This window comes from Dipodomys spectabilis, unplaced genomic scaffold, assembly GCF_019054845.1.
Source record: "Dipodomys spectabilis isolate Male_0828 unplaced genomic scaffold, ASM1905484v1 ptg000002l, whole genome shotgun sequence".
NCBI lineage: Eukaryota > Metazoa > Chordata > Mammalia > Rodentia > Heteromyidae > Dipodomys > Dipodomys spectabilis.
Window position 1 is genome coordinate 18394567 of NW_024870679.1, and position 27169 is coordinate 18421735.

Below are 27169 nucleotides of genomic sequence, written 5' to 3' on the forward strand. Positions count from 1 at the left end.
CCTTAGGATGATTGCTGACCACGGTGTTCTGAGAATCTTGATGGCATGGTAGAGAGCCCCTTCTTTTCTTCTTTTCTTCTTTTTTTTTTCTGTCATGGGGCTTGAACTCTGGTCCCTGGGCGCTGTCCCTGAGCTCTTCAGCTCAAGGCTAGTGCTCTACCACTTGAGCCACAGTGCCACTTCCATTTTTCTGAGTGGTTTATTAGAAATAAGATTCTCACAAACTTCTCCTGCCCTGCTGGCTTTGAACTGTGACCCTCAGATCTCGGCCTCTTGAGTAACTAGGATTACAAGCATGAGCCACCAGCACCCAGCCAAGTGAAAGCCCCTTCTTAATAACACCTGGAGTTAGCCATCCTTAGCATACCTTCAGCACCCATGGCAGAAGGAGGCAAGAAGCCTCCTTAGAGGCCACCTAGAGGCCATAAGCAAGGGCATATGCCCCAACCAAGGCTGCAGAAGTCACTGCTACCCTCCCACATTTAGGAGTGGTGCTTCAACTGGGTTCCTGGTTTGCCTACTCTCCCAGGTAATTGTCTGCCCTTCATTACCAGCACATGTTGAAGCAATTCATGCCACTGTGGATGTGTCTGGGCCAAAGTTCCAGAAGTCTCTTCTCATCTCAACCCACTGGTCCATGTGGGGCTTGAGGATCAGATATACATCTGTGTATCTGTATATACAGATGTATAAACTGTAGCTCTGCAGCCTCCCATTTCTGCTGCAAACGAACAATTCTAGAATCTGGCCCAATTTATGCATAGAGCTGGTGGTATAATTTGAAACAGGCTATAAAAAGAAAGGACACAATTGTGTGCCTTTATGCTCAACTTGCAGTAGAAATAGTAAAAAGAACTCAAAAGTCAATTCAACATACCCAAAAAAATTGGAGCAGGACATGTTAGTACACACTTGTAATTCCATCACTTCAGATATGGAAAAAAAAAAGGGAAGATTACAAGTTTGAAGCCACCCTGGGCTACATAAAGAGACCCTGATCAAACCACCATCCTCCTCCTAAAAACATTTTAACTGGAAAAATTGCAATGCTTAGAAAGTGTTTTCTTACAAACAGTAGCTACAAAAAGTCAAAGAGAGGGGCTGGGAAGGTGGCAGCTCAGTGGTATGGTGCTTGCCTTGCATGCATGAAGCCCTGGGTTCAATTCCTCAGCACCACATAAGAAGAAAGCCGGAAGTGGCACTGTGGCTCAAGTGGTAGAGCGCTAGCCTTGAGCTGAAGAGCTGAGGGACAGCACCCAGGCCCAGAGTTCAGGCCCCATGACTGGACCAAAAAAAAAAAAGTCTAAGAGGAATAGGAACAACTCAGTAGAAACTGCAACAGGGTAAAACCAGACAGTTACTAGAAGAGGAAATGGAAGTAGCCAATAAAATCTATGAGGCTCTGGTTTACTGCTCTATTTACTGGAGTTTTTACATGACATCACAGGGCCAGGCACATCATAGGAGACCAAATATCATTTATGGAATAAGTACCCTAACTCCACAAGGCCTGCTTTCTGCCTTGGTCCTACCCCCAGCCCACTCACCTTGGCCCACTCTAAAATAAGCCACACCCTGTCCATCTTGGACCTTCTGAAAGCTAGGCCCCACCTTCTCCCTGGCTCCGCCCCCTGAGGCCCTGCCACGCCCCCTCATCTCTACCTGCAAGCCTCTGTCTCTGCAGACAAGTCCCTAGCCATGCCCCAGCACGTGCTACTGTGCGTTTTAAGCCAGTTGGTACCAGCTAACGTCAATTCCACGTCACGTGCTTCTTCTCTGGGTCCCCCTGAACCAAGGGCGCAGAGATGGAGGTGGAGGTGCCCCCTTAAAGATCCTCGAAGCCAAGGACCAAGCTAGGGGACTGTGAAGGACCTGGTGTCTACCAAAACAACTCTCCTGGTCCTGGGATGCCCAGAACTCTGCATCACTGCTGCTTGGGAAACGCTCGGGCTTCAGGTTCAGGGGGGAGATGGAGCAAACGTGGTACAAAACTTCCGAGCCTCTGAAAATCTCCTCCAAAGTCATTTCACCTCCCACCAAGTGGTTCTTCTTGCCTAGGTCCCTTGCTGTTGTCCCATGCTCCCTCACCCCAGCCCCACAGGACCACAGCTCTCTCCAAGCCAGGCCTGTCACCAGGAGACCCCAATGAGTCATAACCCTAGCTGGGCTCTGGTCGCTCATCCCTGTAATCCTAGCTACTCAGGAGGCTGAGATGAGATGAACACCATTCAAAGCCAGCCTGAGGATACAAGTCCCTGATATTCTTATCTCTAATTAACCAGCAAAAACCTGGAAGTAGATCTGTGGCTCACGTGGTAAAGCTCCAACCTTGAGAGAAAAAAAATGATGGTAAAGTGTCCAGACCCTGAATTCAAGCCCCAGTACCTGCACAAAAACAAGTAAATTACCTTCAGTACTTGGTGCTGGGAGAGGCTCAAGGTTCAGCAGATGAATAAGATAAAGGGCTGGGAAGGTGGCTCAGTGGTAGAGTGCTTGCCTTGTATGCACTCTGGGTTCAATTCCTCAGCACCACATAAGCAGAAAAAGCCAGAAGTGACACTGTAGCTCAAATGGTAGAGCACTAGCCTTGAGCTGAAGAGCTGAGGAACAGCGCCCAGGCCCAGAGTTCAGACCCCCCAACCGACCAAAAAAAAAAAAAAAATAGAGAAATAAAGAAGGTGATCAGAGCCAAGGGATAAAACCACCTCAGAGCACCAACTGGGCACACTGGTGAATGGGATTGTGGACTCTCTGGGTTTGACAGTGTCGCAGAGAGGATGCATATCTGATGGTTAGATCTTCAGAGCTCAGGGGGGTGGACTGCAAATGGACACGGAAAGTGGTATTTAATTTTCTTTATTGCACTGCTAGGGATAAAAACAGAGGGATTTGCCCATGCATCCAGCAAAAGCAAGGGCCACAAGTATGACCTTGACCTTGTGCCTCTCTTCCCCAACAGTGCACCAATATGGACACCACTGCCTTCTATGAGAAGGAAGACGACAAGAACACAGGTGCCTTCCTGGATCAAGACACACCATGGGGGGGGGGGGGGGGGAGAGAGAGAGAGAGAGAAAGCAGGCCAACCATTGGGTACCACTCACCTGCCTGTGCAGCAAGCCTTGCAGAGTCCTGGTGGTTACAAACCCCCATCACTGAATGGTAGACTCCAGATAGGAAATGGGGCTGCCATGCTGGGCATGTGAGGCCTAAAATGTCTGGGTTGCCATTGCCAGCCTTCAGTTTACCCTGTCTGTTAAACAAATGGATGTTGGTGGGTTTCCCGGTGTCTGATCCTGAGTCAAAGTGGCTCAAGAGGAAGAGGTGGAGCTAACCCTGGGATCCAAATGTGCCAGCACCTCTTAAGCACAGTGCAAGGAACGCATCACCTGCCCATCGCCAACATCACCTTACTCCCTGATTGTTAAGAGCTCAACAAAGCCAAGCACTGGGGGCTCAGGAGGAGATCTCAGGAGGCTGAGATCTGAAGGTCAGGATGAAGCTAGCCCAGGCAGGAAAATCCATGAGACTCTTATCTCCAATTTATCACCAAAAAAAAAGGAAGTGGAGTTGGGAAGGTGGCTCAGTAGTAGAGTGCTCGCCTAGCATGCATGAAGCCTTGGGATCGATTCTTCAGTACCACGTACACAGAAAAAGCCAGAAGTGGTGCTGTGGCTCAAGTGGTAGAACACTAGCCTTGAGCAAAAGTAGCTCAGGGACAGCGCCCAGGCCCGGAGTTCAAGCCCCAGAACTGGCAAAAAAAAAAAAAAATTGGAAGTGGAGCTGTGGCTCAAGAGGTAGAGTGCTAGTGCTTGCCTTGCATGCCTGAGGCCCTGGGTTCGATTCCTTAGCACCACATAAGCAAAAAGAAAAAAGCCAGAAGTGGCATTGTGGCTCAAGTAGTAAAGCACTATCCTTGAGCTGAAGAGCTGAGGGACAGCACCCAGGACCAGAGTTCAGGCCCTATGACCGGACCAAAAAAAAAAAAAAAAAAAGAGAGAGAGGTAGAGTGCTAGACTTGAGCAAAACAATCTGAAGCATTTCCTAAGCCCTGAGTTCAAGCCCCAGGACTGGCACCAAAAAAAAAAAAAAAGGAGCTGTCCAACATGACCTGCAGTGAATTGGGCATCCCCAGCACCAAGGTCTTGTTAGGGGTCCGTCTGTCCTCTGTACCGCAGTAGTGCTCAGCTCTCCTCTTGCTACAGCATTCACCTGGGAGGTGAGGGCCAATAACCATGCCTTCCACGCCACATCCACCGAGAAGCGCTTCCTGTGCTGGAGGAAGAAGAAGTACAATGTAAGTAGCCTGGCCATCTCCCTAGCAAAGGGGCTTCTGGGCCTCATCTCCACTTCTGCTTTCCCTATCTGGCCCACCACCACCACAGTGCTGCCAGGACCCATTGTAGGAGCCTTTTTTTTTTAAATGCTCCCTGAGTTCTGGCTGTTCTAGACATCCCCTTAACACTTTCATTGTAACCACAATGTCACTATTTTGGTCTCATTTTTCCTACCAAATGCACTTTAAGTTAGAAGACAGCAACACTGGCTCACACCTGTAATCCTAGCTACTCAGCAAGCTGACACCTGAGGATCAAGATTCAAAGCCAGTCCAGGCAGATAAATTTGTGAAACTCTCATCTTCAGTTAACCAGTGAAAAGCCAGAGTGATGGCATGGCTCAAATGGTAGATTGGTAGCCTTGAGCAAAAAAGGCTAAAAAAGAGTGATACAATGACTTAATATAGAGCCTTAATATTGCACAATGACTTAATATAGAGCCTTAATATTGCAGCTTGTCAATCTTCTATCATCTCCTGTGTGGTTCTTGCTCTGGGAAATACTGGTGGCAATGCTCAATGACTTTCCACTCAGTACAAGTTCAGTTAATGCCAGCTGAAGGCTTTGCATGCAGCAGGCCCCTGCTCAGTGCTGGTGGAAAAGCCTTGCATTCAGCAGGTGCTCAGTAAACACTGGCTCAGTGGCTGTTTCATTAATGCCAGCTGTGGCCTCTCTGGTGGGACTGGGACCAGGAGGACTGGCACCAGGGCATCCTGAACCTGAACAGCACCCCACCGGGTTGGCTGGTGGCTCTCCTTCCAGACCAATAAGATCTGCACAGCCAAGTACAACGTCTTCACCTTCCTGCCGCTGAACCTGTATGAGCAGTTCCATCGAGCATCCAACATCTACTTCCTCATTATCATCATCCTGCAGGTAGGGCAGGAGCAGGGACACCTTTGGAAAGTCTTCTAGAGCCACCTTTGTCTATATAATGAACTGTTAATACTGGGCTCCTAAGCCACATGACTGAGTGCCTGCCACCTTGGTCCCTGGTGCACAGGAGATGCTCTGGATATAAGGACAGCCATGGGGCTTGGGCTAAGGGGAGGCAGCCCCTCCCCACAGGGACAGTCTTGGCCACACAATCTCCTCGGCCCATGCCCATGTGACCGTCATCAGACTGGGGAGACCAGAGATCCTCAGGACCTGCCAGGCCATTTCTAGACATCTGGGTGGTAGAGGTCAGTGTGGTTTGGGTGTAAGAGCCCTCCTCCTTCTCCCAGTGGGAACCTTGTGCCAGGGCCCCTTGCCATTTCTGTCCTGGGGAAAGTGATCCATTCTGCTCTCAACCCTGAGCTGTTAAGCATGAATGGAGCGCCTCCTGTATGCAGGCCCTAGGCGGGGCATAGGGTCCAACAGACCAGCAGGAGACTAGGGAACCAGCGGGGTCTGGAAAGAGCCTGTGTGGTCTTAGGTGGCTCTTAGAGGGAGTGATGGAAACTCAGACCTGAAGAATGGCCGGGAAGAGTGCAGAGGGAGAGGGAGAGGGTAAGGAAGCCGTGTAGACGAGGAGAGTACTGGGTGACTAGTGGATCTCATTGTACAGAGCATTCCTGAGATCTCCACTCTGCCCTGGTTCACCCTCTTTGCCCCACTGGTCTGTCTCCTCTTCATCCGGGCCATTCGAGATCTAGTGGATGACATCGTAAGTAGGCTCAGGGGACATGAGATCAAGGGTGTGTCCCAGAGCTCTGGTCCCAGCCTGGCAGGAGAGGCTGGCTCTGCTAGGCCATGAGTTGGCAGTGGGCCACATATCAGCCCTGGCAGCTGTGGTGGGCTGTGCCATCTTTGTCCTGCAGCCATGGTGGGCAGGGGCCCTCTGCCCATCACCTATCCGCACCAGTGGCCATATTTCTCTCTGCTGTCCTTATCCTGCAGCCAGAATGGGCAGGGAGCCTCTGGCCTTGTTGGCCATGTGGTTTTTAGTGGCCACTGGGCATGGCTGACTCTCTTGAGGGGAGAGGCGGGGCCTTCCTTCTTCCTACCCCTAGGAGTCAGCTTGGAGCCTTCATCCAGGTTCCCTGGACTTGGTAAGTGGCATCCACAGTCCAGGGAGGCCCAGGGTCAACTGGGGTGGCTGGTCTGAAGCTGGTCAGTTACCTGGCCAGGATGACAGCAGAGGGAGAGAGGACAGGGCTACCTCTCTAATTCCACTCTATTGGACCAGGGACGGCACAGAAGCGACCGTGCCATCAACAACAGGCCTTGCCAGATCTTGAGAAGGAAGAGGTACGACTAGAGGCAGCCTTGGGGGGGGGGGACAGGGGGAACATGCTGGAGAATGAGTGCTGGGCAGAGGTGCCAGCAGGATGGCCAGCACCTGCCCATGTTCCTAACTCTGACCCAGGACTGCATTTATTAGGCACATGATGTCTATCAAGACACTGGGTTGAGCACAAAGAGGCCAAGGACCTGATTCCACCTCTGTGTGTGTGTGTGTGTGTGTGTGTGTGTGTGTGTGTGTGTGTGTGTTGTTGTGGCCATCCTGGTGCTTGAACTCAGGGCCTAGATCCTCTCCCTTAGCCTTTTTTGCTCAAGGTTGGCTCTCTACTACTTGAGCCACACCTCCACTTGTGGCTTTTTTATGGCTAATTGGCGATAAGAGGCTCATGACTTTCCTGTCAGGGCTGGCTTCTAACCATGATCCTCAGTCTCAGCCTCCTGAGTAGCTAGAGTTACAGGTGTAAGTTCATCCAAAGGAGACAATGGAGAAAGGCCGGCTGGAACTTGGACAGGAGGACTTCAAAAGTCACTTGGCAGAGAGATGTGGACCCTGCAGAGGGAAAAGGAAGTTAGAAAAGACTAACTGGGGAAGCAGCTACTGAGCTAGCAGGGCCTCGCGGTAACCCCCTGCTTGTTCTCCATGGGGTTGGGTATCCTGGGGGGTGGGGGGAGGTCTTCACACTCCTGCCCTCGCAGGTTCAAGTGGAAGAAGTGGGAGGACATCTGCGTGGGGGATGTGGTGTGCCTCAAGAAGGACAGCATCGTCCCAGTAAGTCCGTACTGAGCCGTGCGGATCCCGGGAGAGACTCCCCTCCCTGTCTTCCATTCCCACTACAATAGTGTCTCCTCCCTGCTTGATTCAGGCCGACCTGCTCTTGCTGGTAAGCACGGAGCCCAGCAGCTTGTGTTACGTGGAAACAGCTGACATCGATGGGTAAGCTGAGGCACCTGTCTTGTCTAGAATATGAAGCGTGAGGCTCCAGTCTCCTGTCATGAGCATTTTGTGGGGAAGAGCCCACAGAGTAGGGGAACACGATCAAACAGAGAAGCTAGGCGCCAGTGGCTCACTCCTGTAAATCCTAGCTACTCAGGAGGCTGAGAGCTGAGGATCAAGATTCAAAGCCAACTGGGGCAGGAAAGTCAGTGAGACTCTTATCTCCAATAAACTTCCAAAAAACTGGAAGTGCAGGTATGGCTCAAGGGGTAGAGTTCAAACCTTGAGCAAAAAATCTAAAGGACAATGCCCAGGCCCTGAGTTCAAACCCCAGTCCCAACACATGTGTGTGCACGTGCGCGGGCACACACACACACACACTAACCAGGGCTTCATCTATGACCACTTTTTTTTTTTATCACTTTCTGCCCCTTTTCTGCCTCCTTTTGTCACCAGGGAGACGAATTTGAAGTTCAAACAGGCTCTGACAGTCACCCACCAGGAACTGACCAGCTCCAAAAATATGGAGTCCTTCCAGGGTGAGTGGGAGGGGGAAAGAAAGTCCTGGGCACACATCTGGCTCCATTTGCCCCTCGTGGCTTCCATGATGCTTCAGAGGTGTGAATTCCCACCCCACACATCTGTAGTTTCTTATTTTCCACCCTGAAACATTTCATGAGTGTGATGTGGATGCAGTTAGCATATGCTGTAGCTTATTGCTGTAGCTAGTTGCGCTCTCTCTCTCTCTCTCTCTCTCTCTCTCTCTCTCTCTCTCTCTCCCTCTCTCTCCTTGAATTCAGGGCCTGGGCACTATTGCTTAGCACTCTTAGCATTTTCCTCTCAAAGCTAGCTATCCAAGACCCTCACCAAGACTAAACCCTCACCAAATGCAGCCTTAGTGTTGCTTGTACCCAGAACCCAATTGCTCAAACAGGAGAGAGGCTGCAAACACCTGGTGGCAGTGTGTCAGGATGTTTGATGGCCATGGCATCCAATAGGTGCAGTTGCTGCGTGAGACTCTCTTGAAGGGCCCTCCCTTCTTACCTTCGTTCCTCACATTTTCACAAAGCTTCCACTGTATGCCATGTGCTGAGGCTCACAGGTATTAATGATGCTGTCACACAGACATAACCAGCCACATTCGAGGATGGGAACACAAGGGAGGGGGTAACGGGGCAGGACAGATCTGTTTGGAAAATCAGGATGTGTACAAAGATCCTGAGGTCACAAAAACAATTTGGAGTATTGCAGGGGAGGCCAAGTAGTGGGGTGGAGATGCCACTGGGGCAAATTTAAGGTACTATGGGACCAGAGCAGGATCAGGCCTGGAAGGTGGCACCCTCGCTGCTACCTCCACCTGCCATGGAAGCAAACCATGGGAGCCGGGTCTATCAGCAGCCGTGCCATGGCTGCTGACTCCCAGGTGACCGCAGGCACTGTGCTGTGTGAGGAGCCCAACAGCCGGATGCATCACTTTGTGGGAAGCCTGGAATGGAACAAGAAGACATATTCGCTGGACATCGGCAACATGCTCCTGCGGGGCTATAAGATCCGCAATGTGGAAGCCTGCTATGGCCTGGTCATTTATGCCGGTACAGCTGCGCCAGCCCCTGAGCCCATTCCTGCTGGGTGGGGGTGGGCAAGGGGAGAACACAGAAGTCATCCAAAGCTAAGCATGGCCATCATGAACCTCTTGAGAGACATGGGCTCCTGTGGCTTGGGGTCTTTGGGCTCCAGGTTCTAAGGAAATGGCCATGCTGAGTCAATACCTTTGTGATGATTGTGAAGCTTTAGCTTGTCATCTTTCCACTTTCTAGGGGCCCAGGTCAGAAAATAGAAAGTTCAGTGGATGGGTGGATGCGCAAATGGATAGATGACTGGATGTTTTGATGGGTTGGTGAATGGTTGAATAGGTAGATGGAAGGGTGGATGGATGGATTTGTGACTACTAGGTGAGTAGGTGAGTGAATAGGTGGGTGGGAGGGTAGGTGGATAGAGGAATGGGTGAATGGGTAGTGGGTGGAAAGATGGATGGATGGATGGGATGGTTAGTTAGATGGCTAGGTTATGGAATGGTGGGTGAATGGATGGTTCAGTGGATGGTGGATGGATGTATATAGGTGGATGGGTGGGTAGATGAGTGGGTAGATATGTGGAATGGATGGGTGGATATGGTGTGATGGATGGATAAGTGAGCTGATGAGTAGGGGTATGTAGGAGATAGGTGGGTAAATGTGAAGACTAGGTGGGTGGGTTGGTGGGTGGAGTGACACATAGATGCCAATCTACAGGTGTTGACACAAAGATCATGAAGAACTGTGGTAAAATCCATTTGAAAAGGACCAAGGTCGACCTCTTCATGAACAAGCTGGTGGCCATGGTGAGCAGCCAACCAGAGGTCTTGCAGCTATTGGAGAGCCACTTAGCAGGGGCAGGGGAGGTCTCCACTACTGCAAGAAACCCAAACTGCCCTCCTCCTCAGTAAGCTAATCATTGGTGCTGGTCTTGAGGCCAGAATCTTTGTTTAATTTTTTTTTAATTTTTATAAGCTGGAGCACTGTGGCTCAAGCCTATAATCCTACTTGGGAGACTGAAATGGGAAGTTGGATGGATAGACAGACAGATGAGAGAATGGATGGATAGATGGATAAATAAATGAATGACTAGATGGATGAATGGAAGGGTGGGTAGATGGATGCATGCCTGCATGGATAAATAGATGGATGGGTGGATGGATGGGTGGGGTGGGAGGGTGAGTGAATGGGTGGGTGGGTAGGTGCGTGGGTGCGTGGGTGGGTGGGTGCGTGGATGGGTAGATGGATGGATGGGTGGATGGGTGGGTGGGTGGGTGGGTGGATGGATGGATGGATGGCTGGATGGGTGGGTGGGTGGATGGATAGATGGATGGATGGATGGATAGATGGATGGATGGGTGGGTAGGTGGGTGGGTGGGTAGGTGGGTGGGTGGGTGGGTGGATGGATGGGTGGGTGGGTGGGTGGGTGGGTGGATGGATAGATGGGTGGGTGGGTGGGTGGGTGGATGGATGGATGGATGGATGGGTGTGTGGGTGAGTGGGTGGGTGTGTGGGTGAGTGGGTGGGTGTGTGGATGGATGGATGGATGGATGGATGGATGGATGGATGGATGGATGGATGGATGGATGGATGGGTGGGTGGGTGGGTGGGTGGGTGGATGGATGGATGGATGGATGGATGGATGGATGGATGGATGGATGGGTGGGTGTGTGGGTGGGTGGATGGGTGTGTGGATGGATGGATGGGTGGGTAGGTGGGTGGGTGGATGGATGGATGGATGGATGGGTGGGTGGGGGGGTGGATGGATGGGTGGGTGGGTAGATGGGTGGGTGGATGGATGGATGGATGGATGGATGGGTGGGTGGATGGGTGGATGGATGGGTGGATGGATGGGTGGATGGATGGATGGATGGGTGGGTGGGTGGGTGGATGGGTGGGTGGGCTGATAGTATGAGGCCAGCCCAGGCAACAAGTGAGTGAGACACCATCTCAACCAATAGCTGGGGCACTTTGTGCTCACCTGTCACTCTATCTATTGTAGGAGCATAAAATAGGAACATCACAGTTCATAGAAACCAGCACAAAAAGTGAGGAACCCACTCCCCATCTCAAAAATAAGCAAAACAAAAAGAACTAGAGGCATGGAGTAAGCGACAGAGCACCTGCCTTGAAAGAAAAAAGCCCATTTATCCATCCATTCATTCACCCATTGTCCTAACCACACACCCACCCATCCATCCATCCATCCATTCATACATCCATCAATCCACCCACCCTCCCATCCATCCATCTAGTCATTCATTCATTTAAAACTCCAGAGCCTCCAAAAAGAAATAATTTGAGGGGCTGGGAAGGTGGCTCAGTGGTAGAGCGCTTGCCTTGCATGCATGAGGCCCTGGGTTCGATTCCTCAACATCACATAAGCAGAAAACACTGGAAGTGGCACTGTGGCTCAAGGGGTAGAGCACTAGCCTTGACCTGAATTGCTCAGGGACAGTGCCCAGGCCCAGAGTTCAGGCCCCATGAATGACAAAAAAAAAAAAAAAAAAAAATGATTCTGATGCTTTCTGAACCAGTAAAGTGCTCACCTGTTCCACCACACTGAAACTGAAACATTTGTAAGTCTGCACAATCATCTTCATGATTTATTTTTTCGTAAGTACTAGTGTTTGAATTCACAGACTTGCACTTGTTAGACTGGCCCAATACCACAGTCATGCCTGCAACCCTTTTCTACTTGTCATTTTTAGTGTAGGGTCTTGTTTCTTGCCCAGGCTCTGTAATCTCTCTACTTTTAGGCTTCCAGAAGTTATTGGAGATCACAGGCACAAGCCATCACATCCAGATTCCTCCCTGGGCACAGAGTCTCATGGACTTTTTCAGCCCAGGCTGGCCTAGAACCATGACCTCTGATCTCACCCTTCCACCTGGCTTGGGATGATGGGCATATACCACCGCATCCAACTCAGTTGAGGAGGTGTCTTAAGAGCTTTTCTTCCTGGGTTGGCCTTGAACTTCAACCCTCCTGTGCTCAGCCTCCCAAGTAGCTAACATTACAGGAATGAATCACTAGTTCCTGCCTCATCTTCCTGACTTTTTTATGCCCCCTAATTAAAAAAAAAAAAAACAGCCATGGAAACCTGGCAAAGACTAAGAGTATCTCTCACCCAACTCCCTTCCTGCCTCAGCCTTGTTCTCCTACTCAGTCATGATGCCATAGCTAGGGACTGTTCCCCACCCCCAACCTCTGGCTGTGACCATTTACATGAGTGAATCCCAGTGACAAATCCTTGGGGGGCTCAGCACAAACACACACACACCTGGCTGTCCATACCTCCCTCTCTCCTGTCCACTTATAGATCTTCCTGTCCCTGGTGATTATCTCCTTGCTTTTGACCCTGGGCTTCAGTTTCAACATCAAAGATTTCAAATGGAAGCACTACTATGTGTCTGCCAACCACCTGAAGTCTGAGATAGCGGAGTGCTTCTTAATCTTCTGGAGTTTCCTCATCCTGCTCAGTACCATGGTCCCCATGGCTTTATTTATCATGTGAGTCCTGCACCCTACTAGGGTGGCACCCATGTCTCAAAACCTCCACCCCACTCCACACACCCACTCTAGTCAACGGACAGGGCTGGAGCAGGCTAAAGTATGGAGAGCCGTATTTGCAGGGCCGAGTTCGTCTACCTGGGGAACAGCCTTTTCATCGACTGGGACATGCAGATGTACTACGAGCCGAGGGACGCAACCGCCAAGGCACGCAACACCAGCCTCGCGGACCAACTGGGCCAGGTGCAGTACATCTTCTCAGACAAGACCGGCACGCTCACGCAGAACATCATGACCTTCAAAAAGTGTTGCATCAACGGCCAGGTCTACGGTGGGGATGCCCGCCTACCCCCTCTGCCTCCGTTCCTTCCCTTGGGGCCTGGTTTGTCTGAGCTTGGGGGGGAAGGGCGGGCTGGAAGACCCTGAGTGACAGCCCCTAGGGAGCCAAGTCCTGAAGCATCCTTCATCTAGGCCCAGATGATGAGGAGACACCCAGACAGGTGAGACACCCACCTCTTCTCACCCTCCTCCAACCCAGGCTTTGCCCTGATGGAAGGCAGGAGAAGGTGGGGACCAACCTATAGTCCACCTATCCTGTCCCCCTCCACAGCCCCCTCTCCAGGAGAATCCCTATCTGTGGAATGAATTTGCGGACGGCAAGTTCCTTTTCTATGACAAGAAGCTCTTACACGTGGTCCGGCACAAGAAGGACAGGGTGGTGCAGGAGTTCTGGCGCCTGCTGGCCATCTGCCACACTGTAATGGTCCAGGAAGAAAACGGTGTGTGTGTGCGTGTGTGTGTGTGTGTGTGTGTGTGTGTGTGTGGCCCACCCACTCCCTTCACCTCAACCCTGGGCATTCCCAAGACACCCCTGGGTCCCAGGCAGGCCTAGCTCAGCCTCTTGGGCTCCCGTCACAGCCTGGAGGTGTCCCAAGCCCCCTCATCCAGGCTGGCCAGGCCATCCAAGCCTGGACCAAGACAAAATGGCCCAATCATGGGATTGGGGGAGATGCTGTATGGCCATAGGGGTGATGAGGTTCACCTGGAGTTTGAACCCCAGGAATCTGATGTCACATGGGGAAAGAATACAGACCGGAGCCCAAGTGGCTTCATGCACTAAGAAGCTTGAGAGGCCCCAGGAATCATGCCTCCCCCAAGTTGCTTGTGAACCCCTCAGGCCCTGTCTCTCCCTTCTGATGAGCAGGTGGAGAACAGGACCTTCTGTGTAACCTCAAACCCAGAAGGGTCTGTGGGCAGCCAGCTGTGAGGAAGGAGGATAGAGTGTTTTACTGTCTCCCTCCCCTCCACCACGCACACCCCCAGATCAGCCATTGTACCAGGCAGCCTCTCCCGATGAGGAGGCGCTGGTCACCGCGGCCCGGAACTTCGGCTATGTGTTCAGATCCCGCACCCAGGACTCCATCACGGTGATGGAGATGGGGGAGGAGCGCATCTACCAGGTCCTTGCCATGATGGACTTCAATAGCGTTCGCAAGCGGATGTCTGTGCTGGGTGGGTACCACCCCCAACCCCACCCCTGGCTGGGGATGCAGGGGGTGCAAGAGAGGGGGGGAGACCTGGAGAAGGAGTGTATGGAGGTAGCCCGGTCTCTCCATTTCCCAACAGTCCGAAACCCAGAAGGTTCCATCTGCCTTTACACCAAGGGCGCTGACACTGTCATCTTGGAGCGCTTGCACAAGAAGGGTGAAATGGAGATGACCACAGAGGAAGTCTTGGCTGTGAGTTCTGGGCACTCATATGTGTGTGTAGGGACAGAAGAAAGAGGATGCAGGAAGGGAGTATTGAGAGGAACGGCTCCACACACCTGAAGCGGCCAGGTTGTATAGGTTGTACACTGCCCAAAGCCCTGCCTTCCCTCTCACCTCTCATGCCTACACAGAGATGAAGTAGTCTGTCCTTTGACCCTTCAGGATCCCAGTTTCTGCCCTGCCATTCTCCCACCCCTGGTGTTCATTGGTACTTTAGAGCCTTGGCATACATGGCCCTGCAAGTACTTTCATCATTCATAACAGTTTGGTCTTTGAAGCCTACTCAAAGGACACCATCTGCAGGGACCACTCTCTAAACCTCTTCCCTCCAGCCCAGCCCTGAGCCTGCAGTGCTGGAGATATCCATGCCCCCACATACACACACACACACACACACACACACACACACACACACACACACACCAGTCACTCCCAAGGGCTTTCCTGAGGGTCCTTGGGGAGTCCTTCTCTGGTGGAGCCAAGTATCTGGTCACCAAGATCCAGGCTTTAGGAGTTCAGCAAAATGGATGGACCACTCCCTAGTTGGGTAAACTGAGGCCACTGTGAAGTTCTTGATACCCATGGAGCCCCGTTGTGCCTTGCAAGTCCAACCTCCTGCCCGTCATAGTCTCCTTCAACTTCAGGGGTCCCCATTACAGAGACCGCACCCCTTATTGGCCCTAGGTCATCCTCAAGGTGAGTGTACTCTGGGTCTGCCTTTAGTGACCTAGGGCAGAAGTTTGGGACCAGCTGCCCAGAAGAGGAGAGGGCAAGTTAGAGGCAGCCTTGAGAAAGGAGATGATCGCTCTAGGCAGCTTGGGCCATCCACAAGAGGGAGACAGAATGGAGAACAGAGTAGTGACTGCTCTGGCCACCGCAGGCCTTCGCAGAGCAGACCCTACGGACCCTGTGCCTAGCGTACAAGGAGATTGATGAAGACGACTACGAGGAATGGGAAAGCCAGCACCATGAGGCCACCCTCCTGCTACAGAACCGGGCCCAGGCCCTGCACCAGGTGTACGACAAAATGGAGCAGAACCTCCAGGTGGGGCAGTCACCTGGGGACCTGCGGGGAGGCCCTGCAGTCTGGTTCCAGGGAGTCCCTGCAACCCCCTCCTTCCCCCAGCTGCTGGGAGTCACAGCCATTGAGGACAAACTCCAGGACCATGTTTCGGAAGCCATCAGCAGTTTGAAGAGAGCGAACATCAAAGTGTGGGTGCTCACAGGGGACAAGCGAGGTGGGTCTCCGGCCCCTGGCCACACTGTCGCCAGTGTTCCACCCTGTCTGCCTGTCTGTCCCATGAGTGTGGGTCAAACATTGCCCTGGGAAAGACCATTGGAAACCCTCATCCACAATCCACGCACTCTGCAGAGAGAGAATTTAGTCCTCAAAGTATCTCTTCAAAGTAGGACCCTTACCATCCCCACCCCACCCCCGAGTGGGCATCTGCTGGGAGCCCTTCCAGCTCCTTCTACAGGAGCTCTACTGGCTGCCACTAAACAAGCTCGCCTCTGGCTTTCTAAAATCCCTCTTGTGGTAGGGGAAAAGATGATATGTGCCTTCACTGGGAGCTAGACTAGGATATGTATACACTTCAAGTATATACATACAAAAACCCAAATGTGTGGATACATATATATACACATATATACACACACATATATACACATTCACACATACATATACACATAGGTATATAACAGTCATTGTGTATTATGTATTATATTGACATTTTGTTCCATTATATAAATATTGAGCCTGAATTATATTGTGTGTCCTTCCGATTTTGAAGAAAATTAAGACATTTTCAGGGCTCCTAAAAAGCACAATGGGCCATCTGGCATGATATGTGTAAAGATCCGGGGTTCAAACTGACCTCCCCTAAGCTATCCCACACTTAGCAGGCCAACAAGCAGCCAGCCATTCCTGATTTGCTTAGAGCTGCAGCCAAAGTCTCACTGCCTGTTTTCATTGGCTGAACTGAATGACGTATCCTGCTCTGAACCAATCATCAATGGCTAGGGGGCCTGTGCTACTGCTTGCAATTGGCCAGGAATGCTGGGGGGGGGGGGAGGGACATCAAGTGGGATGGCTGTGGCAACCAGACAGGGCTGGGGAGGCTCTGAGTAGGGCTCTTTTACAGAGACTGCGTTAAACATTGGGTTTGCCTGCCAGCTGCTGGAGGAGAACATGCTCATTCTGGAAGACAAGGAGATAAAGTAAGCAGGCAGTGGGCAAAGAGTCAGGGTGCCCATGGCTGGTGGGACTGTCCTTGGGTCTGCCTGGCTGGACTTTCAGAAGGCCTGACTGCCTCTCCAATAGAGGAGAAAACTAGGCTTTGCTGGAGAGGGGAGGGTTGGAAAACTCAAGCCTCCCACTGCCACTCAGACGCATTTTGGAGATCTACTGGGAGAATGTCAGCAAGCTGCAGACCTCCAAAGGCAACCTGAAGATTCTGCCGCAGATCAACATGGCCATGGTTATTTCTGGGGACTTTCTGGTCAGTATCCAGTCCTTGGTGTGGAGAGGTCCTGGGAGGGGCAGCAGCAGATCATCAGGGGGTCTGGGAAGGTGGTCTACTACAGCTTCAAGTACAGATACCACCAGATTAGACCCAAAAAGGCCAGGTAACAGGAGAGATGTTGTCAAATCCAGGCAGAAGAGAGAGGTCCCAAGGAAGAGCCCCCACTGAATGAAGTCAGTGAAGGAGGTGTAATCGAAATGACGTAGCCCTCCTCCCTGCTGTCCAGGACCAGCTGATGTTCTCTTTGCACCAGAAGCCTCAGGCCCTGACTGATGTGGAGGAAGTGAACGAAGTTTGGCAGGAACCACGCCAGATGAGGAAGAACTTCCCACGGGCCAGGCGGATATCTCACTTATTTCAGAATCTAGGGACCTCGCAGGACCCACTGTCTACCAAAGTCTTGAATACCAATGAGAACTTCGAGATGTGGCGGGAGCGGGCCTTCGTGGAGCTGGCCTCTAGGTGCCAAGCAGTCATCTGCTGTCGGATGACACCCAAGCAGAAGGCCCTGGTGGTGGGGCTGGTCAAGAAATACCAACAAGTGGTGACTCTGGCCATTGGGGATGGAGCCAATGATGTCAACATGATCAAGAGTGCGTGACAACAGGCAGCCAGGTGGAGGGAGGAATGAGCCAGGGACCACTTCCAGGGCCAATTTGATGTATTTGTCCCGCAGCTGCAGACATCGGCGTGGGGCTGATGGGTCAGGAGGGGATGCAGGCGGTGCAGAACAGTGACTACATGCTGGCCCAGTTCTGTTTCCTGCAGCGATTGCTGCTGGTTCATGGTCGCTGGTCCTACATGCGGGTCTCCAAGTTCTTGAGCTTCTTCTTCTACAAGACAGTGGCCTGCATGATGGCCCAGATCTGGTTCTCCTTCTACAACGGCTTCACAGCTCAGGTACTTGGTGAGGGGGAACATCTAGATTCCTTCCCACAGCGGCCAAGAGGAGCAGTTGTGAATACACTTACAACATGGTGGATCAAGCCCGGAGTGGTAGTGCATGCCAATAATCCCAGCACTGTGAAGTTGGAGGCAGGAGGATCTGAGCTCCAAAATATATATATATGTATTTTTTTTTTTGAGAGAAGTCTGAGTTTCTACCCACTGGGTAGAAAGTCGCACTGCTGTTGCTGCCTATGAGCAGTGGGGTTCACTAAAGCATAGAATCTTAGCCAGGTACCCATGAGTAGTTGCACCTGTAATCCTAGCTACTCAGGAAACTGAGAGATGATATGTATCATCTATGTTTTTGGATAAATCTTTCATCTATCTCTGTCCATGTCAGTCTTCTCTGGTATCTGTGTTTACCAGTGTCATCTCTCACTTCATGTGTCCTCTCTGTGTACGTCCAGCTCACCCTGAGCCTATATTAGAACCTTCCAGTTCACCCCCAGGGCAGCACAGTCTCAGCCAGGCCTTCCCCAACTCCATCCCTAAGTGCTTTCAATAGTGAGATGGTTCTGGAATGGGGAGGAGAGTTGGGGCCACCAGCCATAGGTCTTTTCCAGCCCTTTACCTATCAAGAGTGCTCTCAGTCTAGGTGGATAGGGCTCTAGGGTGATCTGGAACATTCTCACAAGCCATTTCCCACCTACAGCTCCTTATTAAGCCCTCTAGTTACCACAAACACTTGGTGGAGGTGCCATTTTTTAAAGAAATAGACAGGGAGTCTGTGCACCGCCCCCCTTTTGTTTTTCCAATCTTCCAGTCCTTCTAGAAATCCACTTCATGCAACCTCAGGCTTAGTCCCAATGTTGATTGTAAGGTGACTTCCTGGCCGCCTAGGACCCTTCTTAGGTCCCTGGCCAGCTTGGCAGAGACCATGAGTAGAGATTCATTTGCACCCCTCTGCCTCTGAGCCTCTGAAAGTTGTATGTGTGCCCTTCTCTCTTTGTGCACAGCCCCTGTATGAAGGTTGGTTCCTGTCCTTCACCAATATGTTCTACACCACCCTCCCGGTCCTCTATATGGGGCTGTTTGAGCAGGTGAGCCGCGGTGGGGGGGGGGGGGGGTAGCCTGGCCTCCTTCCTGGGCAGGTGTGAAGTCCAGCTACAGTGCAGTCCAGCCCCTCTCTCCCTGTGTCCTGTAAGTTATCTGTTCCCACTAGAGCATCTCATGGAGGGCATTCTGAGGGGCCCTCTTGCCAGCCAGCTTCTCCTATCTGTGGAAGCCACACACCCAGCGACCCAAATCCTCGGCCTACACATCTGTAATGGGGAGAGAACATCAGACTGGGGGGAGGGGGATTCTGTTTTTGTCTTGCCCGCTCCTGGCAATGACAATCTCTACCTATGTAATCCACAGAACGTTCTGCACTGGAGAAGCTAGAGTTTACATTGCTGTCCATGTTTTTAATTTTTTTGATTTTAGTAATACTAGGAGTGCAATATCTGACCTTGTGCATGCGAAAACACATGCTATAGTGCTAAGCACATATATTTTTTTTTCATCACTGGACACATGCTAGATAAGGACTCTTTGCACTGAGCTATATTTCTCGCTGTTTCTTTTTTTTTGCCGGTCGTGGGGCTGAACTCTGGGCCTGGGCGCTGTCCCTCACCTCTTCAGCTCCAGGCTAGCACTCTACTACTTTAGCCACAGCACCACTTCTGGCTTTTTCTGTTTATGTGGTGCTGAGGAATCGAACCCAGGGTCTCATGCATGCAAGGCAAGCACTCTACCACTGAGCCACCTTCCCAGCCCTCTTGCTGTTTCTTTTTAAACTTTACTTTGACTTTACTTTTTAAACTTTACTTTACAATATAGCCTAGGCTGACCTGGAACTAGTTATCCTCTTGACTCAGCCTCCCAAGTGCTGGGATTATAGGCATATATCATGACACCAAACATCCTTAATTTTTTTTTGGTCGGCCATGGGGCTTGAACTCTAGGCCTGGGCACTGTCCCTGAGCTCATCAGCTCAAGGCTAGCACTCTACCACTTGAGCCACAGTGCCACTTCTAGTTTTCTGGTGGTTAATTGGAGATAAGAGTTTCAAGGATGTTCCTGCCTGGGCTGGTTTTGAACCTCAATCCTCAGATCTCAACCTCCTAAGTAGCTAGGATTACAGGCATGAGCCACCAGCATCCAGCCTGGCCCTTAAATTTTTTAATGATGATAAAATATAAACAATCATCCAGGATCCTTCAGGCATGATCTCAAGATCCCAGCTGACCCCAAGACCTTCAGCTATTCAAGTCCTTTCTACAGAATGGTGTCATGTTTGTATGGAACCTGCACGAATCCTCTTGTAGATGTTGATGTCATCCCTAGATGATGATGCAGATGCTGCACGCATCATTTTTATATCGTAGTATATAGAGAATGATGACAAGAAAACATCTGGACACATTCAGGATAGAGACATTTTTGTTCCCAGCTATGTCCCCCCTGTGGTTGATTAACTCTAGGCCCACAGAGCCTGTGGATCCCAAGGCCAGCTGCCTTGACAAATTCTCCATCTAATCCATTCTCAAGGGCACAGTTCAGTGGCATCCTAAGCACAACCACATGGCCAACCAACTGAACCCCAGAATTCTTTGAAACCCACTTCATTGCATCTTACTTGAACTCCAATTGTCACATGCCAGGAGTGGCCAGACCCTTCTGAGGTCCTGCCCCATACCTTGTTCTTAATCCCAAGAGCAAGCCTTCTGTTTTTTATCCATAGGATGTGAGTGCAGAACAGAGCCTGAGTATGCCCCAGCTGTACATGATGGGCCAGAAAGATGCACTCTTCAACTATGGGGTCTTTTTTCAAGCCATTTCCCATGGCCTCGTCACATCCATGATCAACTTCATCATAACGCTCCTGGCCAGCCAAGACAGTCCCAGTGACTACCAATCCTTTGCAGTGCTTGTGGCCTTGTCAGGTTTGCTGTCCATCACCATAGAGGTAAGAAAGTTGCCATGAATGGCTTGATCTCTACTTACCTCTGCTTGAAGGAGGGACCCAACAGGTGCCTTTCTTGAAACTGAGCTTGTCCCAAAGCACACTGAGCCTTCCCTCCCTTGCCTACCAGGCCATCCTGATCATCAAGTACTGGACTATTATCTGTGTGGCATGTATTCTGCTCAGCCTCGGCTCCTATGCAGTCCTCACCAGTCTTACCCAGAGCTTCTGGCTCTACAAGATTGCTCCAAAGACATTCCCATTTCTCTGTGAGCCAATAGTCACCCAGCAAATCCTGAGGGGGAGGGGTTTGTGTTTGGGAGGTTGAGGGGAAGGAAAAGCAGACAAAGTCCCGGCCATGTCTCATTCTGTGCCCAGATGCTGACTACAATGCTCTGACCCAGCTCCATGGCCTGTTGGTGATACTGCTGAATGTGACTTTGAACACATTGTTTGTCCTGGCCTTCCGGGTTATCCAGCTACTCAGACAGCTGCGCCCTAAGGTCAAGGTGAGGTAGGGCTGGGCCTAGGTTCTTCCCTAACTCCCTAGGACTCCATCAGCCACTTAGAGCCTTCATATGCTGTTCTCTGACACCCTAGGAGTGCTCTGATGGGGGGAGGGGCAGACTTCCCAAGGAAGGACTTTGCACAATGGACCAACCTGCATTCACATATAGGTACCATCAGATCCCACCTAGAGTTATTCAGGGGTTGAGAGTGAAAGAAACCACCTGAAATGGTCTAGGCACAAAGGGGACTTGGAAATACATAGAAACAGCACATGCACTAGGTGGACAAAGGGAGACCCAGCATGGTTCACCCATACTCTGGAGTGCTGCTCAGCCATGAGCAGGAATCCCCCCACACCCCCCAAACTCCCTCCTGGCTCTGAGACTTGAACTCAGCCTAAGCACTGTCCCCTGAGCTTTTTTGCTCAAGACTGGCACTCTACCATTTGAGCCACAGTTCCACTTTCAGCTTTTTGGGAGTTAAATGGGAGTTAAGTCTCACCAGCTTTCCTGCCCAGGATGGCTTCAAACCCTGATTCTCAGTTCTCAGCCTCCTGAGTAGCTAGGATTACAGGCGTGATGAGCCATCGGCACCTGGCAGGAATGGTCTCTGACCTTACACCATGGTCAGTGAGACCCGGTCACACACTGTATCATGCCACAACAGTCAAATTCAGGGGCAAGAAGTAGATTTGTGGATGTCAGGAGTAGCTGGCAAAGAGATGAGAACCAAGGTTTAAGGAAGGCAGACTGCTAGTTTTCCAGAATATTCTAGAAATTGATAGCGATGATGACTACATAACCATACTAATTTGTTTAATGTCACTGAAATGTGGTCTTCAGCAGGTTTAAGAAGGTGAATTTTACATCATGCATTTAAAATTTTAGATTTGTGGTCTGAGAAGGCCTTGCCATGTGGCCCAGGCTGGCCTTGAACTCATGATCCTCCTGTCTTAGTCCCTTGAGTGCTGGGATTTTAGGTGTATGCTTCCAGGCCTTGTTATATCATGTATTTTTTTTTATCACAATGAATAAAGGGTTTGTTTACTAGGTCATTTAATCAAAATATAGAAGGACAAGGGGCAACTAGCCATGTGCTCGTCTCACACCTACAATCCTAGCTTCAATCTGAGGATTGAAGTTCAAAGCCAGCCTGGACAGAAAAGTCCATGAGACTCTGATCTTCAATTAACCAGCAAATAAATAAATAAACAAATCCAGATGTAGGCCTGTGACCAGAGTGCCAGCCTTGATTGAAAAAGCTAAGGGACAGCACTCACTGGCACCCAGTTCAAGCCCCAGTGTTGGCACCAAAATAACATAAGAGCTGGCTTGGACAGCTCAGAACAGTGACTGAAATAGTGTACCAGTATTTCACCAGAGGCCTCTGCTACTTCTATTTATTATTCCTCCCTGCCTCGGCTCCTGCCACCTTCCTACCACGCAAGACACAGAGGGTCCCAGGGTTACTTCTGGCTTTGCCAACAGAAGGTGCCCAAAATGCCCAGGGAAGGATTTTAATTGGCCTATCTAGAATGAGGTCCCAGAACAAAGACAAAAAAAAGAATTTGATTGGCTGACCCAAAATCAGGTTCAGGACTCAGGTTGGCTCAACTTGGGTCTTCTGACCCAATCTGACCAATGGGCAGGGGGCCCAAGGCTTTGCTGGGCCCTCCCCGGGAAGAAGCAGGTTAACCTGAGCCCTGAGCCCGGTCAGCAGAGTGCAGGAGGGTGACCCCCCCCCCAACCCCTCACCCTGTCCCCCTCTGCTGTGCAGGAAGAAGAGGTCCCAAAGGAGGAAGTCCTGGGCGTGGAGGCCGTGCCTTATTTACCCCGGGAGTCCCGGGCCCGGCGCTCCAGCTATGCCTTTTCCCACCACGAGGGCTACGCCGATCTCATCACGCACGGCACGATCCTGCGCAGGCCTCACGAGGCCCCCAGCGAGCCGCTGTACGCCTCCCCGATCCCGTCCGAGGGGGAAGAGGAGGAGCCGTCCACCGGCCGCAAGAGGTCGCTCTGGCTCCCCAGGAAGACCTCCTCCTGGCTGCGGAGGAGTCGCCACCACACGGCCAAGGACCTGGCCGAGGACCGGGCTGCCTTCTCCGCCCAGAGCTCCTCCGTGACCGCGAGCACTCCGTCCGTGCTGTACTCGGAAAGCCAGGCATCGAGACCCAGCAGGTCGCCCACCACCATAAGCATGCCCTCCAGGTCCTCCCAGAAGATGTCCTCGCCGCCAGGAAGCCAGCCGTCGCTGGCGGAGGACTGGCGCTTGGTCAGCCCGTCAGAGCCGCCCTTCCAAACGTGGGAGAGCCAGCCAGACTCCTTGGAAGGGAGGTCACAGTCCTGGACACCATTCTGGAAGAACTGGCAAAAGGAAACCCACCCCCTCGGGGAGGACGCCGAGTCCCTTCCCAGGCTGACCCACACAGCCCCACCGAAGACGCTCCCACCAAGTGTGGATGAGGAGCCCCTGGTAGGGGGGACCTCGCCCACGGAGAGGAAATCGTCCTCATCCATGGGTGGGGCGTCTACCTAAGCTGTGGATGATCCATGCCCACCCAACTGAGTAGTGTGGCCACCCACCCCACCCCCAGCCCCTCCCACCCTCCAGAGCAGCAGCCATTGCCCGGTAAAAGCCAATCGGGAAGCAGGAGCCCCCCCCCTGCAAAGATGAGGCTCCGCAGCCTCAGTTTGCACTAATAAACCAGACTCCACCTCACCACAGGGTTTCTTTGGGCTCACTCTTTCCTGCGTGCACACACGCGCTAGTACTGGGGCTTGAACTCAAGGCCTAGGGCTATCCCTTAAATCTTTCCATTCAAGGCTGGTGCTCTGCCACTTGAGTCACAACTCTACTTCTGGCTGATTAACTGGACATAACAGTATCTTTTCTGCCCAGGCTGACTTTGAACTGCAATCCTCACAGCTCAACCTCCTGAGTTACTAGGATTACACGTGTGAGCCACCAGTGCCTGGGTGTTTTCCTATACTTCTTTTAGTGGAAGCCAAGCAAAATGTTTTGTTTTGTTTTGTTTCCCCATCATTTGTTGGCTTGTGCTGGTCCTGGGGCTTGAACTCAGGGTCTGGGCATTGTCTCTGAGGCTCTCTGTGCTCAAGGCTAGCACTCTACCACTAGAGCCACTTCCAGCTCTTTCTGGATAGTTTATTGGAGATAAGAATCTCATAGACTTTCCTGCCCTTCTCTAGCTTTAAATGGCAATCTTCAGATCTCAGTTTTTCTGGTTTTTAAAGGTAGTCTGGTGACACTTGCAAAGAAAGCTCTTTTTCTTCATTGTTGGTGAGACAGGTGTGGGCTGAATGCCCAGGCTTTGCCTAAGATCCTTGGCCACCCTCCTCTCGCCCCTGGGTCCTTCCCTGGGAGGTGCATATGTTCCAATGCTGGCATCATCTAGCACCTTCCGCCACCGGGTTTCCTCTCCTCAAATGAGCAATAGTCAGGATCATCTCAGAAGCAGGTTCTGACAAGGTGTGCTCTGAGGGCCAAGCTTCTGATTTTCAAAGAACAGACAAGAGCAAGGAGGGAGAAAGTCCCTCTTGGCTCTCTCCCCTGCCTCCCTCCCTGAGGGCAGAGTGGAGAAGCCCCCTTGCTTCCCCTGCTAGAATCGTCTCCTGTCAGCCAACACACATGCCAGGTAAATGACTAGAAAATAGTTTTCAAAAATATATAGACCTAGCACTGCAGTGGTGAACAATGGTGATGGTTTTCTTTTGAACTTTCATGCCAGTTGGCTGACAGAAGGCAAGACAGGTCTCATATATTGGGGACAAGGGACTTTCAATGTCCCAAAGAGAAAAAAAAAAACAGCCCTACTTTCCAGTTCTCATTAGAAAAGGGACTCAAGTGGCTCATGCCTGTAATCCTAGCTACTCAGGAGTCTGAGATCTGAGGATCATGGTTCAAAGCCAGCCCGGGCAGGAAAGTCTGTGAGACTCTTATCTCCAATAAATCACTAGAAAACGGAAGTGGCGCTGTAGCTCAAATGGTAGAGTACTAGCCTTGAGCTGAAGAGTGCAGGGATAGCGCCCAAGCCCAGAGTTCAAGCCCCACGACTGACAAAAAAAAAAAGAAAGAAAAGAAAAGGGACTCTTGCCAGGCACTAGTGGCTCATGCCTATAATCCTAGCTACTCGGGAAGCTGAGATCTGAGGATCGTGGTTCAAAGCGAACCTGGGCTGTGAGATTCTTATCTTCAAGTAAGCAACAGAAAAGCCAGAAGTGGAGCTGTTACTCAAGTGGTAGAGTGCCAGACTTGAGTAAAAAAGCTCAGACAGTGCCCAGTCCCTTAATTCAAGCCCCAGGACTGGCACAGAAAGAAAAAAGCAGCCAGGTGCCAGTGGCACATGCCTGCAATCCTAGCCATTCAGGCAGCTGAGATCTGAGGACTGTGGTTCAAAGTTAACCCAGGCAGGAAAGTCCATGCGACTCATATTCAATTAACCACCAGAAAGCTGGAAGTGGTGCTGTGGCTCAAGTGGTAGAATACTAGTCCTTGAGCTCAAGTGCACAGGTCCAGAGTTCAAGCCCCATGACTGACCAAAAAAAAAAAAAAAAAGCAAAAGAATAGAGTGCCATTAACAGGGCATATATTTATTAAATGAGACAATTAAATGAGTAATAAATGATTTTAAATTTTTTTAAAGAGGCCTGGGTGCCAGTGGCTCACACCCATAATCCTAGCTCCTCAGGAGGCTGAGATCTGAAGATGAACAAATGTTCATCAGCACTTGGATATTTGAAGCTGGTCACCAGTGACTCACACCTGTAACACCTGTAATCCTAGCCACTCAGGAGGCTGGGATCTGAGGATCGTGGTTCAAAGCCACCTAGGGCAAGAAAGTGAGACTCTTCCCTCCAATTAACCACCAGAAAACCAGAAGTGGTACTGTGGCTCAGTGGTACATTGCCAGTCTTAAGCGAAAAAGCTCAGGGACCATGCCCAGACCCTAAGTTCAAGCCTCACAAGGAGAGAGAGAGAGAGAGAGAGAGAGAGAGAGAGAGAGAGAGAGAGAGAGAGAGAGAGAGAAAGAGAGAGAGAGAGATCTAAGTTATTCTCTTTCTAACTTCACTTCTGCAGCAGAAAGTGCTATGAACTCACTCCTGGCAGATGTCTAGGTGTCACCTCTCCTGCCAAACCCACCACTCTGGGGTGGAGTGGGGGTCGCCTAAATCAGTGAGAGTCTGGCTTCTGGGACAGGGGCGGTTGGCACAGAGCGCAGCATCCTGCATGCAGGGAGCATAGTTCTGAAACTGGAAGAGCTGCCAAAGCGCTCCCCCTTCCCCTTCCACCCCCCCCCCCCCCCAGCACCGGAAGAACATCAGGGTGCAGTTACACGTCCTTCCCGATAGGCGACGCTGGTTGCACAAAATGGACGCCAAGATCGCACTTTCCTCGGTGACTCCCCCAAGAGGGGACACTCCCCGTGCTCCTCAACGCACTTCTTCCCGACAGCCATCCCGAAGGGACCGTGCTGGTTTGCTCGGCTGCCACGTCTATTTTGGAAACAATTGCATGAAAGAAAAAGGAACGAGGGAGAAAAGAAAGAGGAAAAGGCCGCGGAGACAGGCAAAAGGGAAGGGAGACGTTTCCACCGCGCCCCCAGCCCAACACACGGCCAGGAGCCGGGGTCCTCGCCTTGCACGGAGGGCAACAAAGAAAAGGAACGACCTAAGTCTGCCCTGGAACTCGAGAGAAAGCCGAGATTAAGTAAGGGAGGTGGACGCTCGGCCGACGAGGAAACCAAGGTCGAAAGGCAGGCGTGCGCTCGCTCGCTGGGGCGCACAGCGCTAACGCAGGACTACCCGGATTCCTGCGACCTCCGGGCCCAGAGCATCGCCCAGGAGCGGAGAGGAGAGGGAGGCCCGGCCTAG

The 27169-nt window shown here is 51.4% G+C and overlaps 1 protein-coding gene across 1 annotated transcript; it reads left to right on the forward strand.

The window, feature by feature from the left end:
- Nucleotides 1–1805: 1805 nt before the first annotated feature.
- Nucleotides 1806–27169, forward strand: LOC122112167 (phospholipid-transporting ATPase IK-like). The gene is made up of 30 exons (XM_042685028.1): nucleotides 1806–1817; nucleotides 2960–3014; nucleotides 4206–4297; nucleotides 5100–5213; nucleotides 5887–5985; nucleotides 6508–6569; nucleotides 7260–7332; nucleotides 7427–7497; nucleotides 7954–8036; nucleotides 8931–9089; nucleotides 9789–9877; nucleotides 12392–12582; nucleotides 12705–12913; nucleotides 13054–13082; nucleotides 13205–13361; nucleotides 13906–14094; nucleotides 14209–14321; nucleotides 15232–15396; nucleotides 15478–15589; nucleotides 16496–16571; nucleotides 16741–16852; nucleotides 17103–17469; nucleotides 17553–17776; nucleotides 18781–18864; nucleotides 20550–20774; nucleotides 20902–21040; nucleotides 21150–21274; nucleotides 23058–23753; nucleotides 26604–26693; nucleotides 26918–27169. Exons 1-30 carry the CDS (start codon nucleotides 1806–1808, stop codon nucleotides 27167–27169), a joined length of 4464 nt encoding a protein of 1487 aa, XP_042540962.1.